Source organism: Gymnoscopelus braueri, assembly GCF_963280865.1.
Source record: "Gymnoscopelus braueri genome assembly, chromosome: 10".
NCBI lineage: Eukaryota > Metazoa > Chordata > Actinopteri > Myctophiformes > Myctophidae > Gymnoscopelus > Gymnoscopelus braueri.
Genome location: NC_137611.1, coordinates 45,173,723 through 45,192,546, shown reverse-complemented (window position 1 = coordinate 45,192,546; position 18,824 = coordinate 45,173,723). Strand labels below are relative to the sequence as shown.

The 18,824-nt window shown below is 41.5% G+C and overlaps 3 protein-coding genes across 3 annotated transcripts in view; 1 reads left to right on the top strand and 2 right to left on the bottom strand.

Annotated features, from left to right (window-relative positions):
• The window catches only part of LOC308093112 (tubulin alpha-1B chain-like), a gene marked incomplete at its 5' end in the record, with an annotated part of 213,967 nt that overhangs the window by 28,557 nt on the left and 166,586 nt on the right, over window positions 1-18,824 (bottom strand). The gene's annotated exons all lie outside the window — the stretch shown is intronic.
• Window positions 1-18,824, top strand: part of LOC308093091 (nuclear receptor coactivator 2-like) — a 208,974-nt gene that overhangs the window by 186,792 nt on the left and 3,358 nt on the right. The gene's annotated exons all lie outside the window — the stretch shown is intronic.
• Window positions 168-18,824, bottom strand: part of ranbp9 (RAN binding protein 9) — a 44,271-nt gene continuing 25,614 nt past the window's right edge. Inside the window, exons 7-14 of the mRNA XM_080439319.1 lie at window positions 16,068-16,180; window positions 10,243-10,351; window positions 9,588-9,742; window positions 9,009-9,162; window positions 8,530-8,651; window positions 6,948-7,099; window positions 4,002-4,113; window positions 168-3,302 (exon numbers count right to left, since the gene is read on the bottom strand). Of these exons, the coding sequence (XP_080295445.1) occupies window positions 3,172-3,302; window positions 4,002-4,113; window positions 6,948-7,099; window positions 8,530-8,651; window positions 9,009-9,162; window positions 9,588-9,742; window positions 10,243-10,351; window positions 16,068-16,180 (1,048 nt within the window). The 3' untranslated portion in view covers window positions 168-3,171. The remainder of the gene's footprint in view (window positions 3,303-4,001; window positions 4,114-6,947; window positions 7,100-8,529; window positions 8,652-9,008; window positions 9,163-9,587; window positions 9,743-10,242; window positions 10,352-16,067; window positions 16,181-18,824) is intronic.

Below are 18,824 nucleotides of genomic sequence, written 5' to 3'. Positions count from 1 at the left end.
TAGAGGTCTGTAACTCGAGAAGAGTGCGATGCGTACTCGGCAAGCCTTGGCGAGTGAGACAGGGATGTCTGGTCTGAGGGGACACACCGGTATGTTTGTCCAGGATGGAAGAAGAAAAAAAACTGGTTCTCAAACTGACCCCTCAAATGTATTTGACTGTGGACCCCCCCCCCCCCCCCCTCCCCTCCCCCGTGTTAAAACATTTTATGCCAGGGACCCCCATAAAAGATTTGGGTTGTTAAAATGTTAGATTATACATATAAAAAAAATAGCTGATCTACAAGCTCACAACGCGGTTTATAGATCTCTGCAATTTTCAAATAGCCGATGCATATATGGGTAAAGTAGTTGCACTGATTTTGATGCTATTGTCAACAAATTTTGCTGCGGGACCGCTGGGAACCCCAGACCCCCACTTTGAGAACCACTGTGATAAAAACCTTACACCCCACGCCCCCCCCCCTTCCTATATCATTCCACTTTCTTCTCTGTGTGTGTGTGTGTGTGTGTGTGTGTGTGTTTGAAGCTCGATTAGATTCAACGGGGTGAACCAAAAAGCAAACGGTCCACCAGTCATCAATATATCTTTTTTTTTATCTGTCCCTGGATCAGTCTTCTGTCCTGAAATGTCCAGAGGAGGACAGGGAGGTGTCTTTTTTTTCCTTCGTTTTGTCTAAAGAGGATTTTCAAGTTGGCTACTCTTGGCTAGCCCCCCCCCCCCCCTCCCCTACTGTCTATCAGAATGGTGCAGGCGATGGGCCGAAGTGACACTAGCCATGTACAAATGGATAGAGAAGCTGTGTGTGTGTGTGTGTGTGTGTGCACTTGTATTACTATACGTGTGAGGATAATTTTCCTGGTTCCAAATAAGATAAATGCTTGTTTTATAATGAAACAAAAAAAATAAGATTTTTACACTTTGAGGCTTGAAATGATTCAGGTTGGGGTTAGGATTAGGCCTTTAGAGGTTAGATTTAGGGGTTGGGGTCGAAGAGTTATATCCGATTTATACTGAGGCGTCGCGAACCGAAAATAGCAGACCTACTATCTCATAATGCGCCGCGCTATGAATGCTATGAATGCAATGAACAATAATAATAATACATTTTCCACCCAAGAAACACGCAGAGGGAGTCATGGTCATGGACAGGATGTTTGTGCTGCTTTTAGAGATGAGCTCTGCGTTTCTGAAAATAGCAGATCTACAAGGTAACAATGCATTGATTGGGTTGATTGAGTTATATAAATGTAACATGCATATTCCAGGATTTAGCATGAAGCCAAATGCACTATGGTAGATGGAATCGTCACAATTCTCTACGAGCTCACAGCGCGACACGTTAGCTTGGAGACAACGTCAACGCGCAACTAAGGAGAACTCCAGCTTTAAAGGTCCTTCGTGCGAGTAAATCCACGCTAAAGAACGCCAATATCACGCGGCAATAAAGTGACCGATTTATTGTCGAAATGAGGCTCATTTTTCACCGTGAATAAAAGCAACAACCTGGATGAATGAATCATCACCAAATGAATAGTTTGATGTGAAATATCCGCCAAACCATTTTTTAAATTCCTCACGCTTCAAGTGTGTACAGGGACTTTAGAGATAGGGTTAAAAAAAAAAGGTTAAAATTGCCGTCCTAAAATGTCCATGTCCTCATAATTATAATAATACAAACGTATGCGTGTTTGTGCGCACGGTAAGGTAGTCATTCTCAACTTGAATTCCAGGGAACCCAGATTATAACTTGGTTTTCAGTCCAGACCATTCAGACTGGATACCAGAAGTCTGGGTCAGTGGTCCTTGAGGGGGTTCCAGAGGGGGTCCACAAAGGGCCCTTAAAGGTCTGTAACTCTGAACCTAAAGGACCCTTTAAAGGTCTGCAACTGAGTGTGTAACGAATGGCCTCTTGGTTTTATGGGGGTCCTTGAAATTAAAAAGTTCGAGAACCACTGGTCAGTGGGTTCTCAAACATTTTCATGTTTTCAAGGACCCCTAAATTGACCTCCTAACCCTCTCCTTGACTGCGTGATGTGAACGGCACGTTCCTCATCCAGTCCAGACCCACTCACAGTGTGACTCGGCACAAACATCATGGCGGTCCATGAATCAGCGCAAACCATGAATAATGCATGGGGGATGGACACGCCATCGCTGCCCACTACAGGGATTCGTCCTATGTGACCTTTAAACCCATTCAAGCCGGGAAAGCGTCTTGTGCCGTTTTAAGACGTCTTTGGCTATTCAAAAATGTGTTTGCTTGTAGATCTGCAATTTTTTTGAAGAAATGCGTGTGCAAATCTTTGAATGTATATTTTTTGAAGAGAACATTAGTAAAATAATTTTGTTCCAGGGACTCCCCAGAAGCAAAGATTACAAATGTTTGCTTTAAAAATATATATATATATTGAAAGATCTGCACACATTTTCATGATTTTTCAAAAATAGCAGAACTACAAGCTTATATGAGCTTGTATATCTGGTATTTTTGAATAGTATAAAGTATAAAATAATGGTTATAGCTCAAATCTAAAATGACACAGATGCGTTCCCGGTCTCAAACGTTTTAATTTGAAAGGATTTGTACGCTCTCAAGAGTTACGGACCTGTAATGGATCCATTTGGAACCCCCTCAAGGAACCCATTTTAGAGAATCACTGCTTTAAGTGACAGCATATTCTATTTATGACCACTAGGTGGCCACACTGACAGCAACACAGAGGCAACGTCCTCCATTCAAATAGATTAGAAACGCACAAATGCAGCAGGAGGGTACGGTAAGGTCATCACTTATAATGACACTCATTCCATTAAACAAACGGACGTTGTGAGGACGATTTTCACGGTTCCTTCGAAGAGAAATGGTTTTTTTCATGGTTAAAAAAACATATTTGGGGAGTTGGGCTTAGGGTTGAGACATCTTAGAGGTTTTAGGTTTAGCTGTTGTGGGTTGGAGCTATGCCTCGTTTTATACTTGGTTCCGCACCAGTTTTGCACACTGGAAAAGCTTTTAGAGCTGCTACTTCTTGTATTTGTTATTACATTATGCTCGGTCCTCACAAGTATAGTAATAGAAACCTGTGTGTGTGCATGTATCTATGTGTCTGTGTGTGTGTACTGTGTGTGTGTACTGTGTGTGTGTGTGTGTGTGTGTGTGTGCGTGCACGGGGCTAGTGCAGGTAATCGTCCACGGAGGCGAAGGCGCAGGATCCGGTCCCAGAGCGAGCCATGATGGTGAGGCACTGGGCGGCCTGGCCCACTGCCTGGGCCAGAGGAGGCTGCTTCGGCAGGTTGTGAGTCTCTGTGAGTGAAACACACACACACACACACACACACACACACACACACACACACACACACACACACAAGGGACAAATGTTACACTCATACTGGATGTCGGTCACAGCTACAAATAGGCCAGGCCATTAGTACATAATCGCCTAATCACAATTACTTGAGATAATGGCAATTATTTTGCATAATCGTCACAATCGTCTCCATGTTGAAAAACATTAGTACATCTTTTAAAAATAGCAGATTTACAACTTAGAACGTGTCACTTTGTGACCGTTGTAAGCTTGTAGATCAGCTATCTATCCCATTAAGACCGGGAACGCATCTGTGTAACCACTTTAACCATTATTTTATACTTTGGCTATTCAACAATAGCAGATATACAAGCTCTGCCGCGCTATGAGCTTGTAGTGTAGGATCTGCCATTTTAGAAAAATCTTGAACTTTTTTGCAAATCTTTGAATACGGTATATATATTTTTAAAGCGAACATTTTTAACTCAAATCTTTGCTTCTGGGTGTCCCTGGAACAACATATTTTGAGATGGGGGGTCCATGGCCAAATGCATATAATTTTGGGAGGTCCTTGATATGAAATAGTCTGAGAACCACCGATATAGGAAACGTACGTTTGAAAACCGTTTTAGAAGACATTTGTAGGATCGGCCTCAGGTACACGATTATCATTCACGGACAGGAAGACCCACCTAATATTGCACTGTTAAGTGTGGAGCAGACAGGCTCCCTCTGAATAGCGTCTAGCTGGTATCCTACGGGGCTGCTCCAGGGGTCAGAGTAGGCCAGTAGGCTGAAGGCGTCCTACAGCGGTGGGAGGAAGAAGAAGGAGAGAACACAGTCAACCACAGTCAGTGTTGGCACTTGCCAAGGAATTCTGGATTAAACCAGTTAATCGATGTCACTTATTTTAAAAAGGTGGTGGTGGTGGTGGTTGTGCTTTAATTAAGTATCATGGGGAGAAGTGCATTAGACACACAGATCAGTGGTAAAGTAGTTCCGACACGAACACAGGGATAAGACCGTAGTTATACTCAAGATTAAGAGAGAAGCGCTGCTTGTGTCATATTCAGGAAAATTATAAGATTATACCAGGCGTCTTGACTCTTATATGCAAAATGTCAGAACATATCATAATGCAAAAGGTGAACAACATCATCTCTGGCAGGTGGATTCAAATTCAAAAATATCAACAAGCTCAAAATGCTCAAAGAGCTTGCAGATCTGCTGCTTTTGATGCTTTCTTGTGACACTGTAGTATGATCAAGTAGGAAAAGTGTTTTCATTTCCAAAAAAAAACACAATAAGTCAGAATGTGAGATGAGAGGTTTCTGCCCGACAGCAACGATACATAAGATGCATTTCTAGCTCAATTCTTCCTCACACTACAGTGGGCAGGGTCTAACGTTCAAGTGAGTAAAAAACAATCTCGTCCTCACAGAAGTTGGTTTGGTTTCGACAAGCTGAAAAATAATAGACTTGGTTTGAGGTCTGCTGCCAGCTTAAGGCCCGGTGTCCTCAGGGGACATGTCTTGAGGTTGAAATGAAAGTGTTGGCACTGGGTCAAAAGCAGCCACTTGATCAACGGCCCCGGAGCGCTGCTGCCTCCTGCTTGAGGTGACAAGTGTTTGTTTCGTCGCCATGATACCGACAAGGAAACATTGTATAGCCGTTCATCTGCCATGGTAAACTTGTCAACAAGTTAACTAGATTCTAAGTGAACTCTGTAGCGAATGTATTTCTGAATTAGCGTGAGTGTTGGTCACAGAGTTTGCAGAGAGACGCAAGACTTTCTCCATCTCAACTGAGGGACGAGGTGACAAGGGAGTGAATCCAGGGTATATCGACAAATGCAAAACTGTCCGCACACTGAATTAAAAAATGTAGAGCAAGAGATATTTCTTGGTTAAAACAAAAACATTTTGTTAAAAGGTTAAAGCTCTATATTCTGATCGTAATCATTGCTATAGAGTGTTAGTTCAGTCACAGGGGTCTCTCTGTCTCTCCAGCTCTTTAATAAACAGAAACTACATTTTCAGGTACTGTAGGTGACAACATTTCAGCCAATCAGGAGAGAATACCCATTTATCAGCTTCATTTTTATAGTGTTCCAGTTCCAATTGTGTCTGCTCATTTCTATGCGTCATCATTTCCAATTTCACTTGTTTAATCTGTATCCTGTTCTTTATCCTGATTGGATCAAATTGTTATCGTTGTCTGTTTAATAAAGAGCTGGAGATGAGGAGACTTCTGTTACTGAACAAACACTCTAGCAATGAGTACTATCAGAATATAGAGCTATTCAACACTTATTTTAACCAAAGAAAATCCCTTTGTGACACACATTCTATGCTTCAAATTGACAAGACAAGACAAAACTCAACATGACAAAACTCAACACGTTAAAACTCAACATACACACTGACTGACTGACACAATTCAAGTGGAAGTAATAAAAACACAACTATACATGATAAATACAATAAAAACCAAATAAAAGTACTATAAAACGATTAAGAACACACAAAAAAACATCATTACTGTGTAGCCCTGCCAATCCTTAAATCTGATTTGCTTACAGACAGACCTTTAACTCAGTAAACAGGTTGAGTGCTCAGTGTAAATCAGGTTAGGGCCCGACAGCAACCTAAATGTTAGGTGGCTGTTTTGGCTCAGGAGAGTAGATCTGTAAATGAAGGCTAAGCCTGGTGTACTTGCCACTAGGGGTGCAACAGTTAATCCAAGCAATCCATTTCATCGACTACTTGGCTCGCTTGTAGATCGGCTATTTGCACTATTGTTGCACAACACAAGCCCTGTTTGCACTTTGTTAGTCCCCCGGGGGAAACTCAAGTTTTCATCTTCAACCAGCTGATGGCTACTCAGATGATCGTGATGAGCAGTGAGCACCCATTAGGGCCCACACATTCAGCTCAGGTGGTCCTTAATGGATTTAGTTGATTATTAAAAAAATTAAAATACTTATCGATTAAGTGATTAAAGGTAGGGTAAGTGATTTTCTTTGGTTAAAATAAGTGTTGAATAGCTCTATATTCTTATAGTACTCATTGCTATAGAGTGATTGTTCAGTAACAGGAGTCTTCATGTCTCTCCAGCTTTTTATTAAACAGAAAATGCATTTTCAGGGCAGGATGCCAATTTTATCCAATCAGGATAGACAACTCAGTCAGGATACATATTAATCAAGTGAAATTGGAAGTGATGAAAAAAAAAAGAGCAGACCATTTTTTAACTGGAACACTATAAAAATTTAGCTGATAAATAGGTACTCTCTCCTGATTGGCTGACATTTTGTCAATTACCTGAAAATGTATTTTCTGTTTATCAAAGATCTGGAGAGACAGGGAGACCCTCGTGACCAAACAAACACTCTATAGCAATGATTACTATCAGAATACAGCGCTTTAACCACTTACCCTACCTTTAATGGAAAAGTAATCGACATAATAGTCACTATTCATTTTAACTCTAAAAAACGAAAACAAATATGACGATTTTAGTGTCTGTAATCTTCTTGTCAGTTTTTTGGGGGACTTTTTAAATTATATTTTTCACCCAGTTCTACCCTGTAAATGTAATAAAAAACAATGGAGAGTTGCAGCCCCACTGGCTATTACCTTCAGCATCTTCTTGTTGGCAGAGTTCTTGCCACACTCCCTGCGGAGGTGCTCGCTCATGCTCTGCAGCTCTCTGCCAAAGTGGATCATCCTCTCGATGGCCGCCTGGCTCCCCCCGCACAGCTGTCTCTTGGACTGGGCCGACTCCACCTCTGTAGAGCCACAGCCAATCAGAGGACAGGGTCAGGTGAAAGGAATGTACGAACACAACACAGAAAAAAAACAAAAAAAAAACATGCATACCTAAATGCATATCATCTCTACTCTGACGGGTGGAAACCTCATATGTCCAATCCTTTTCAGGATTAAAAATTTACAAAATAGCAAACGTAGCAGATCTACAAGCTCAGTGTGACACTGTAGTGTGATCAACTAGGCCGTTAATTTACAAAAAAACTAAAACTGAATATGGATATAAGAGGTTTCTGCCCAATAGCAACGATATCTGAACATAATCAAAAACAAGACCGCACCAGTGTTATTATATTAAAAGAAATTAGGCTTTACAAAAAAAGAAAAGAAAAACTGAAACTGTATTGCGTGTTTACAAAACAAACCTTGGACCACACACCACTGAACAAAAACGATAAAACACACAATATGAATGCTGGTATGAGCTTGTAGATGTCAATGTATTGCTTATTGTTTAACACATTGACTGCCAATCGAGTAGATCTACGCGAACCTATTTAAAGCCGCCACGTGCCAATCGCGTAGATCTACGCGAACCGGTGTTTTTTTCTCGAAATGAACAAAAAGTGCACTTTCTGAAATTTGTGATCCACTTCCGTTTCCGGTAGCACCACCGGAAACGGAAGTTATTCGGGTTCCGTTTTTTTTTATCGTATCCGCTTCCTGTCTGGGATCCTGTCTAAAAGTCGATTTTCTCGGTTGTTGTTTTTCTCCTCACTGATCACTGTTTAGCGTTCACCACTGTATCTTCAAGATGGCGGATGGGATTTCGAAACGGTTTTGGCTGGCCGTTTCACACAGATCCCCTGTGTGTTTAGAACCAAATGAACGCGCACTTTTAACTTATTTAGCGAGGTCTGTGGCGACATGAAAAAAACAAAAAAACAACAATAAAACGCTGGCACCGGTGAGTACATTATGATATTAACCTCTGGCATGGAATGTGTTAACATTCCCTGATTTTGCTTAGCATGCTGCTTGGACAAAATTCAGGGAATATCTCCAAGAGCAGAGCCTTTAACGCGAAGCTTAACTGTACTCCATTTGTTGCAATAAATGGTTAAATCTACTTTGACGTGAGTGTTCCTGACTGAAATGACATGAATACACACACACACTTACCATAATATCTCAACAAATTACCAACGCACAGTGTCACCCCCCCCCACACACAAAGCACTCACACATATGCACACACAAAAACACACACACCCACACACCTCACTTGTATTTGACCACACACAAACACACACAGAGCACTCAACCAAATTCAAACATGGTGGTGTACACAAACAAATGGAGCACTCACACAACCCTGATTACACACACACACACACACACGCACACACAACCCTGATTACACACACACACACACACACACACTACTGACCCATGTCTGCGTCACATTCGTCTATGTCGGCTGCATGTTTGGAGCTTCCATTCAGGAAGCCGTTGGAAGCAGATTCTGATACTCCATTAGTGAAATGATCCACTTCCATATCTACATCATTACTGAGAGAGAGAGAGAGAAATGGACAGTGAGACAGATCAAAATAGAAACAGAGAAAGACCGAAAGAGATAGATTTAGAGAAACGACAAATCAGGCGATCTATAGACCGGCTATTTTTCAGGAAAAGATATTTAGGGCAGAGTGAAAACTCTACAATAACGCAACGTCCTGCTGCCTCCTGCATTATGTGCCATTTAGAAACGGGTGGTACGCAGGACCGCTGAGTGATTTCCAGCTCATAGCTCAAGCTCAAGTAGCGCGGCACTGAGCTTGTATATCTGCTATTTTTGAATAACCAAAGAAATCTAAAATGACACAGATGCGCTCCCGGTCTTAATGGGTTAGAACGTGCACGTACCTGGTGAAGGGCTGTTGGCTGCGGCTCCCGTTCAGGCTGACGTCAGCAGCTGGGAGGGCGGGGCCAGAGACAGGGGGGCAGGGCTTATGACCATGAGGGGAGGAGCTATGGCTCTTGCCAGACGTCACGCCGTTACAGCAGTTGCTGTCAAACCCTGGGAGAGAGAGGGAGAGAGAGAGAGAGAGGGGGGAGGGTTAACATTGTATTTTCTAAATATCCTGATTGTTGACCTCAAACACTAGAATTCCTTATGTTGGCCGCGGACCCCCATTTGAAAATGTTTTGGGCCGGGGACCCCCAGAAGAGCAGATTTGTGTTCAATTTTTTTTTTTTAATAGTTCAAAAATAGCAGATTTACAAGCTCACGAAGTGATGCGCTGTGAGCTTGCATATCTTGACTAGCCAAAGCATAAAATATAGTTTAAATGGTTAAAATTATTGTGACGCAACATTAAGTAATGCTGGGGACCCCTGGTAGAGTTTGAGTCTGCCAGCCACTTTGGCGGGTGAGGCAAAAAAGTGAAGTTTGTTCCCTATACATCATTAGCATGTTATTAACTTATTACTGATTTTGCATACCTGTCAGGTAGGGTTGGGAGGTGCTGCCTTTGTGGGCGGGGCTACTGAAGGGGCGGGGCGAGCCAGGGTAGCTGTCCTGGGACTTGGGGCTCCGCCCACCCAGACATCTGACCTCACTGTCCGTGCCATTGACCATCTCTATGAACTGTCTCACCCTGGAGAGAGAGAGACAGAGAGAGCGAGAGAGACAGTGAGATGGAGAGAGGGACAGATAAGTTTGAAAAAGAGGATGAACATTGAAAATGTGAAATATATAGAAAAAAAGCCCATGAGGGAAGGAGAATACATGGATTAAAGCTGAATAAAACTTTGTATGGCCAAGTCCTAATGTGCAATTTGTGAGACAGTGTGAAAGGAGTCTCCCCACACTAACGCCGTTTCCTAAACAATTAACGCAATATATAAAATTTGATGTTTTTAGTAATAATGTTCCTACAAGATTGAGGCTTTATCTATATCCAATATATATATATATCCAAATATCCAAGACCATTAGGGTTTTATGGAGGTTGCCAGTTTGACCACTTCAAATGGTCAAATCTTAAAATGATAACCGAAAAGGAATACAGCTAAAATAGCAGATCTAAAAGCTCCCAACGTGTCGTTGACAGCCAGACAGAAATGAATGATCCTAAAGAGGACTTAACGGTCTTACTTGAGCATGAAGAGCAGGTCAGGGTTCCTCTCCAGTAGAGATGGGTAGAGCTGCTGGGTGGTCTCGATGGCTTCCCCCATTCTGCCTGACAACACCAGCTTCTGGATTTCTGCAAACACAACAAAAAAACAACACTTACTTCTAATTCAGAGGATCTCAAACCCCCAATGCGCCAGTGTTCAACATGTTAACAGAACGTTATGCTTCATTATAGTTGGTCACCTTTATAGTCATCATCCGGCCCTTTATAACATGAGATGTTGTGTGTTGCGATAGAAAGCATGAGGCCAAAGACTGAGTACGGTATATGAGCACACCAGTGCCAAATATCTCATCATATAACCAGTGGTGTAAAGTAACTGAGTACATTTAATAAAGTACTGTAACTTCAGTACAATTTTGAGGTACTTTTTCTTTACTGTAGTTATTTCCAATTTTCTATACTTTTACTTCTACTCCACTACATCTCAGAGGCAAATATTGCACTTTTAACTCTACTACAATTATTTGAAAACTTAATTTACTAGTTACTTTGCAGATATAAATTATTATAAAACATACATTAATCACTTTAGCCCTATTTTATACCTAGGCTATTTGAAAATAGCAGATCTACAAGCTCTCAGCGCGACACGTTGTGAGCTTGTAGATCTGTAATACGTTTGTACTTTTACTTTTTAATTCTGGACTTTTACTTGTAACAGAGTACTTCTACATTGCAGTATTGATACTTTTACTTAAGTAAAACATTTGAGTACTTTTTCCACCACTGCATATAACACAACCTTTAAACGTATTATTGCCATCGTTCCTCCGTTTCATTATCAATATTTATGAATGCACGTCAAGACGGACAATGGCGACAAACTTGGCAATTAAGAAATCTTATTCAACAAAGAATAGTCAATTCCTTTCCCTTTCCAGTGCATTCAGGTGTGTAATAGGGATACACTGTTAATTCATCCTATTTTGGGTATCTTTAGGTGCAGGCTGGTCATCAGCTTTAGGTGCATTGTCCTAAAAATGTTTAATTAAGGCTCATTTGCATAAGGCTAATATATTGTCAGTAAAATGAATTTTCTGCACTGATGCTGCTTTATACCACATTTGTGACAGTGGCGGCCGTTGCTAGGTTACAGGTATCATACGGTACGAGACATGTTATTATAGAGCGGAGATATGGCACACTTGCAATACCCTCAAGACCGAGCCAATGGTCGCCGGTGTGACGCGCCGCTAGCTTGTAGATCTGCCATTTTTTTAACACATACAGTGCCAAGATCGCATCGATGCGTTCTTTCAAATCCATCGCTTGAGTGCCAGGATTCCAAAGAACGCATTGATGCGTTCTTTTGAATTTTCCTTGTTTAATCTGTGATCGCACGGTCCTGTTTATTTCTCATCAACACTTTCGTTTTCCACACTCACCCGGAGCCGAATGTAAAAAAAAAAAATCATTTCCGGGTCACGTTGTTTTTCTCCGGTGATTTTCGGCCAGAATAAGGAAAAACACGTTTTTTCACACGGTATAAAAAACGAACGGACAGCTCAACTTCTATTATGTTTGGTCCGGGTGACTAACAGTCATCGTCGTAGTGTATCACATCGTTTTCAGGCCGATCAGCGGGCCGGGAATTGTCGAAAACGTCACATCCTTTGAATGACCGGATATGACGTGGGCCTGTTTGGGAGGGGGGCGAGCGAGGTGATCAATGTGTGGACGTGCTGCTCTCTACTGGTGGAACAATCGTAGGTGCTTGACAACACAATCAGAGAATGTATTTGAATGAAAAATTACAAAACCAAATAATTAAAAAACACGCAAATTGCTGGCACAGGGGTGAGTACATTATGAATAAACTCTGGCAGTCAATATGTTAATAGCCAACATATGAATGGATAAAGTGGTTAAAATGATTGTGATGCTGTATTAACAAATTTTTCTGGGGACCCCCTGGAAACCCCCCCCCCCCACACACACACTTTGAGAACCACCTCTATACTGTATCTGTAGCTATTTTAACCTCATGACTGTTACCATATTATGCTGCTATTTTAACTGCCTCATAGATACCATTGCCATTTCTTCTAGCCATGCACCCTACGCATATATGTTACAGCAGTGGCTTCCAAACTGGGGGGTCGGGACCCCCAGATAATCTTATCTTACTATCTTATCTTACTATCTTATCTTAATCTTACTTCTTACTACTATATAATTGACAAAAGCTCCGAAAGTTCGTGCGGGGTAAGCAAGCACAGGATCACTCCATTTGCCCCGAAACTTGCCACAGACTGTTGATCAGAGCTATGGCTATGTTTTAGGCATCTTACCCCACCTCGAACTGTGATCAGACTCTCGGCTTGATTGATTCTCTGATTTGCCTATCAGACCCTCAGCCTGATCTGGCAGGTTGCCATAGCAACCAGATACAGGAAGTCTGACCTCTTTATCACATGACCGAGGTTGGGAGGTTGGGACTAGAGGTTAGGGCCGCAAAGCGGGGAGGGAGGAGAGGGGATGAGAGGAGCCGAAAGGAGAGGAGAGGCCAGAGGGGCCGGACTTTGCATGACGTGTGTGCAGAGTGACTAGGCCAAGTAAGTAAATAGGGAAGAACTTGAACAATACAATGTGGGCAAGGATAAAGAGGATGATGATGTGAATCTGTTACACACACCACTAAAGCACGAGGAGGAAATCGACTATTTAGAAGGGATGACAGAGGAAATGTTTTGAGACTATGACGAGTGGTGGTTTAAACAATGGTGCAATAGCGGTGGTGTCTTAGAAGGGATGACAGAGGAAAGTTTGGAGAGTTTGAACACCCTGACATCTGATGAGTTTTGGACTCTGTCTGGACCAACCTCAGATCAGGCCTCAGATCTAGGGCCTAGATGGAAAGCTGACATCTAGTTAGCTTAATTGTTTTCTCACTCAATTGTTTTCTCACTCACAGTAAACAAACTAACATACAGTATAAGTGCACAACACGTTGTGAGCTTGTAGATCGTCTATTTTCACAATATTTTTTACAGCATTCCCCCCCCCCCCCGGCCGTTGGGCGGTGTTTCGTTTCCCTCGAGGGGCCCAGTCTCAATCGCGACACGTTGTGAGCTTGTAGATCTGCTATTTCTGTTACTTTTGTGTGATACTGTAGTACGACGAGGTAGGACATAAATTTAACATGAAAATCTTGTAAATCTTCAAATCGTCCCTGGCACAAAACATTTTCAGATGGAGGTCCGTGGCCATATAATCAATTGGGGGTCCTTGGCAGGAAAAAGTCTGAGACCCACTGCAGTACAGGGCTTTAAACATGGTGTCTGGCTAGCTGGCAAACTGTCAAGATCTAATTTTAGCCTGGTATCCGTGTTCTAAATGACACCAGTGATGTTGAGTTCAAACAGTAACGGCACCTCCATGCAGAACAGATATGTTTCTGTCATAACATGCTCTTTGTTTACAGAGCGTTTCCACGCGGCAGCCATTTTGACAGGCAGGCAATGCCAGCACTTCAAAATCAACCTTCAACTTTACAGACGCATCACAAGCTTACACCAGGCAGAAAGGAGAAGGTGGATTTATTTTGAGCAATTTAAAAAAAAAAAAAAAAAAAAAACTACGGCTGCAACCAGTGGTGTAAAGTAACGAAGTACATTTACTCAAGTACTGTACTTTTGAGGTATTTTTTACTTGTACTGGAGTATTTACAATTGTCAGTACTTTTACTCCACTACATCTCAGAGGCAAATATTGTACTTTTACTCCACTACAATTATTTGAAAACTTCAGTTACTCGTTACTTTGTAGATTTTGATTTTTACAAAACATATATTAACCACTTCAGCCCTATATACATTTCGGCGATTTGAAAATAGCCGATCTACAAGCTTACAATGTGTTGCGATGCAACGCATTCGATATTCACTTAACGCATTCGATACTTTTACTTAAGTAAAACATGCAAGTACTTTTTCTACCACTGGCTGCAACTATTGATCATTTTCTTAGCTTTTATTCTAATCGATGAATATTTCGATTAATGGGATACTCAAGAAGCATGTTAAGCTTTTTTTATTATCAACTAATCAATGTAAAACAATTGGAATGGATTTTTAGAAATAATGGACTAAATTCATCAATTAGTCTGATTAACCACTTACAGTAAGCCCTGTCGTGAGCTTGTGGATTGCCTATTTTTCCACGACACCGGTGGAAAAACAGGCAATGTACAAGCTCACAACACGTCACTACAAATCGTCTAGATCGGCAAATGTTTTAAATGTCGCCAAGACGAGAAAAAAATCTATTCTGTCTTTTACCCAAAATTGATTGTATTAAATTATTTTCTTTAATAATCAATAACACTGATTAGTTCGATTAACTGTTACTTCCCCTACAATAAATCAAAACCTGCAAGGCAGGGAGCTCGCAACAGCTGTTTTCTCGTACAGTGGCATCGTGTGTGTGTGTGTGTGTGTGTGTGTGTGTGTGTGTGTGTGTGTGTGTGTGTGTGTGTGTGTGTGTGTGTGTGTGTGTGTGTGTGTGTGTGTGTGTGTGTGTGTAAAAACTTGCACACACCCCCCTTGAGAGCAGAACAATAAACAAAAGCAGCTTCCTCTTAACAGGCAATATAAGTCTTCCTCCCTCAGGAGGACATGAGGATAAATATATCATCAATGCCCTCATCTGTAAGGAAACGTGTGCCATTTCTGTACAGTGTGTGTGTGTGTGTGTGTGTGTGTGTGCACTCTGTGAAGCAGTTTTCCAGTTTTCCTGTGCATGTCCACATTGACTTTTATGGGAACAACAGTTAATCGAACTAATCGATTTAATCAATTAGTGGTCGATTTTAATCTACAAGCTCAAAACATGTTGCGATGTGAGCTTGTAGAAGGCATAAAACTAGGGCTTATACAGACTAATGGATTTAGGAGCTAATAAAAACTCAAGACTTGTTTTGCATAGATTCATTGATTCATAACAAACAAGGAAAATGACTCGCAAAAAAGGGCTCCTTGATCGTTGGATTAATCAAAGAAAGTAACCATAAGAAAATAATGGGTAGTTGCAGCCCTAGTGAATTTAATGTCTTCAGTCACTATCAAACTGGCTGACAACGTGTGTGGAAACATTTCCGGCAGGCACAACTTTTTGACATCCATAGTTCAGTGACTTTGACACCAAGCCAAAGCTGAGGTGTATATGAATATGGCAGCCAAAAACTTTCTTCATACAAGTTAAGTGGTAAGCTTGCATCGCTGGCACAGCAAACCGTTTTGCTTTTGTTTGCGTCATTCGATCAATGCTCCATGACACTTAATAAATACGGCATCTGCAAGCGTAGTAGCGTACCAGCGGGTACAGCAACACCAGTCTTCAAAATGTGCATCATTTTATGTCTACATCATTGGTCAAGGACCCCCAAAATTATATGTATTTGGCCACAGACCCCCCCCATTCTCAAAATGTGTTGTTCCAGGGACCCCCAGAAGCAAAGATTTGAGTTACAAATGTTCGCTTTAAAAATATATATTCAAAAGATTTACACAAATGTTCACGATTAAAAAAAAAAAGCAGATCTACAAGTTCATAGCTCGGCACTCGGTGCCGCGCTATGAACTTGTATATCTGCTATTTTTGAATAGCCAAAGTATACAACAATGGTTAAAGCGGTTAAAAGGATTGTGACGCTATATTAACTTATTTAGCGGGAGAACCCCTGGGGGTCCTCGGACCCCACTTTGAGAACCAATGGTATACAGTACGATACTGTGACTTTGCCACTGAGGCACAAACAATGTCACCCAATGAATGTACTCACTCTGTCTGTTTTTGATGGAGGCCAGCTCCTCGTGCACGGCCTGGTCAGTAGACTTGGCGAAGGCTTCGGCTGTGGAGCAGTAGCTGTGGTGCACCAGGTAGGAGGCCACCATCCTGACAAGAAGAAGAAAAAAACAACAAGCAACCCAGGCGTTAGTACGATACCTCTACCAAGATGGTCATGTTTTCACCACCGTTTGTCTGTATGTCTGGTCTGCAGTGTTGATTTTGACAGCAAATATTGATTTAGTTTCAGTCATAGTCTAAAAGTACTATAAGATTTTAGGCGACTAAATCTACAGTTGATTTAATCGGCTAAAATTATTTTTTGGCGGGCTGTGATGCTGCATGCCGTAAATAGCCAATCTACAAGCTCACAACGTGTATCGCTGCGACGCGTTGTGAGCTTGTAAATCACCTATTTTCGGTCTGTGACACCCGCGCGGACCCATGATGACTTGTTTTAGTTCTACTGATCTCTTCTCCACTCGTCCCTCCCTAACATTTTAGTCTAGTTTTTATTTGTTGACGAAATTGTCAGTATATTTAGTCATAGTTTGTCATCATAGCTTAGTTTTTATTTAGTTTGTCAGTAAAAAAAAGGTAGTCGCCAAACATTTTTCGTCATAGTTTTAGTCGACGAAATCAACACTGCTGGTATGCAGAATATCTTGAACAGATTTGCACTAAACGTGGTGGTAAGGTCAGCCGTGGGCATAGGAAGAACAGATTAACTTGACATGCCGATGCTATGAAGCCGCCATATATGGGAGAGTCGGAAACCTAATGTGCAGGTTAATGCATCAGGACGTTTTATTGGCCAAAAGAAGCACCTTATCTACAACTTACAGACGATAAAATGTCCCTGGGACCCATCTAAAAGACCACCCTTGGGTCCCAGGACCCATTACATTGAACACCTAGCAACATCACTGCTGGACCATCTTTGACATCATGGCAATGACCTCTCTGTGCCCCCCGGAGAACTTACAGATCGTAGCTTTTAACATGAGGCTTATAGATTATGTGCTTAATGTACAGATAAGACACATTCTGATGTGTAAACTTCACTCATTCTATGCACTTCTGTACAAACATAGCTTATAACAGAGGATGGGTAAGAGTTGGTTATGTTCTTCCAGCGTATGGAGTGGATACCTCCCATCACAGATGGTTCATACTGTACAGTTAACCCATTAACACATTGAGTGCCAGTCGCGTAGATCTACGCGAACCTATTTAAAGCCGCCACGTGCCAATCGCGTAGATCTACGCCAACTGGTGCCTTTTCCTTTTTTTCGAAAAAAAAAGACTTTTTTCAATTTTCGGTACGGCACATTTCATTGTAGCACCACCGGAAACGGAATTATTTGGGATCCGGTTTTGCCGATCCCGTCGGCCCCCGTTCTAATGACGAAACTGAAACTCCATTTTCTCCTTGTAGTTTTTTCTCCTCGCATATCACTGTTTAACGTAAACCGTTCTAACTACAACATGGATGCCCCGTTTGACACGTGGTCTTCACTGGTAGAAGCAGTGAGATGTCCGCGATGTTTATAAACAGTGCACAGCTCAATCTTAAGGATTTTAACAAGGTCTATGGCGACGTGAAAAAAACTAAAAAACAACAACAACACGTTGGCACTGGTGAGTACATTATGAGATTAACGTCTGGCATGGAATGTGTTAAGACCGGGAACACATACTGTGTCATTTTAGATTTTTGGCTATAACCATTGTTTTGTACTTTTGGCTATTCAAAAATAGCAGATCTACAAGCTCATAGCGCCACACCGAGCGCCACGCTACAAGCTTGTAGATCAGCCATTTATTTATTTTTTTAAATCGTGAAAAGTTGTGCAAATCTTTGAATGTATGTTTTTTGAAGCGAACCATTTTAACTCAAATCTTTGCTTCTGGGGATTCTACAAATGCCTCCTAAATCCTAACTAAAAAAATATATATATATGTTGCGACAATATCAGTGGTTCTCAAACTTTTCTCATGTCAAGGGATCACATAAATAGCAGATCTACAAGCTCATAGTGCGGCACTCAGTGCCGCGCTATGAGCTTGTATATCTGCTATTTTTGAATAGCCAAAGAAATCTTAAAATGACACAGATGCGTTCCCGGTCTTAACGGGTTAAGGGCCCTGGCTTCTCTCCTCCTAAATGTCTATTCTGGACTGGAGTGCATTGTTGACATTTATAAAAACGTGGACAATCTCATTTCCCCTCCAGCAATCTGTTGCCACGCAGCTTAAAAAACATCCAGTTTTTTAAATCCTGGGGCTAAAAACAGGACTTTCTCTGGAGTGAGAGTGATGCCATTCTCTCCCGCCATCAATCCCAAGCCCCATCAAATGGAGATTAATGCCATTCAGAACAAGTAATCCCAGTAGAAGAGCGCTAATCCCCATTACAGTACGGGCCGATGGGAAACGTAGTTTTCTTTTTTAGCCCTTACTCATGGATTAAAGCAAAATAAAATCTCACGACTGAATAAAGTAACATGGCCAAGTCCCATTATACAATTCATGAAACGGTGTCAAAGGAAACCCGCCACACAAGCCTCTTTCCTAAACTATTAACACAATATGTAATTTGTGATATTATGATGTTTTAAAGGGATTCTAGGCAACATTAACACATCGACCGCCAGAGGTTAATCTCATAATGTACTCAGTGCCAAGGTGTTTTTGTTGTTTTTTTCATGTCGCCATAGATCTTGTTAAAATCCTTAAGATTGAGCCGTAC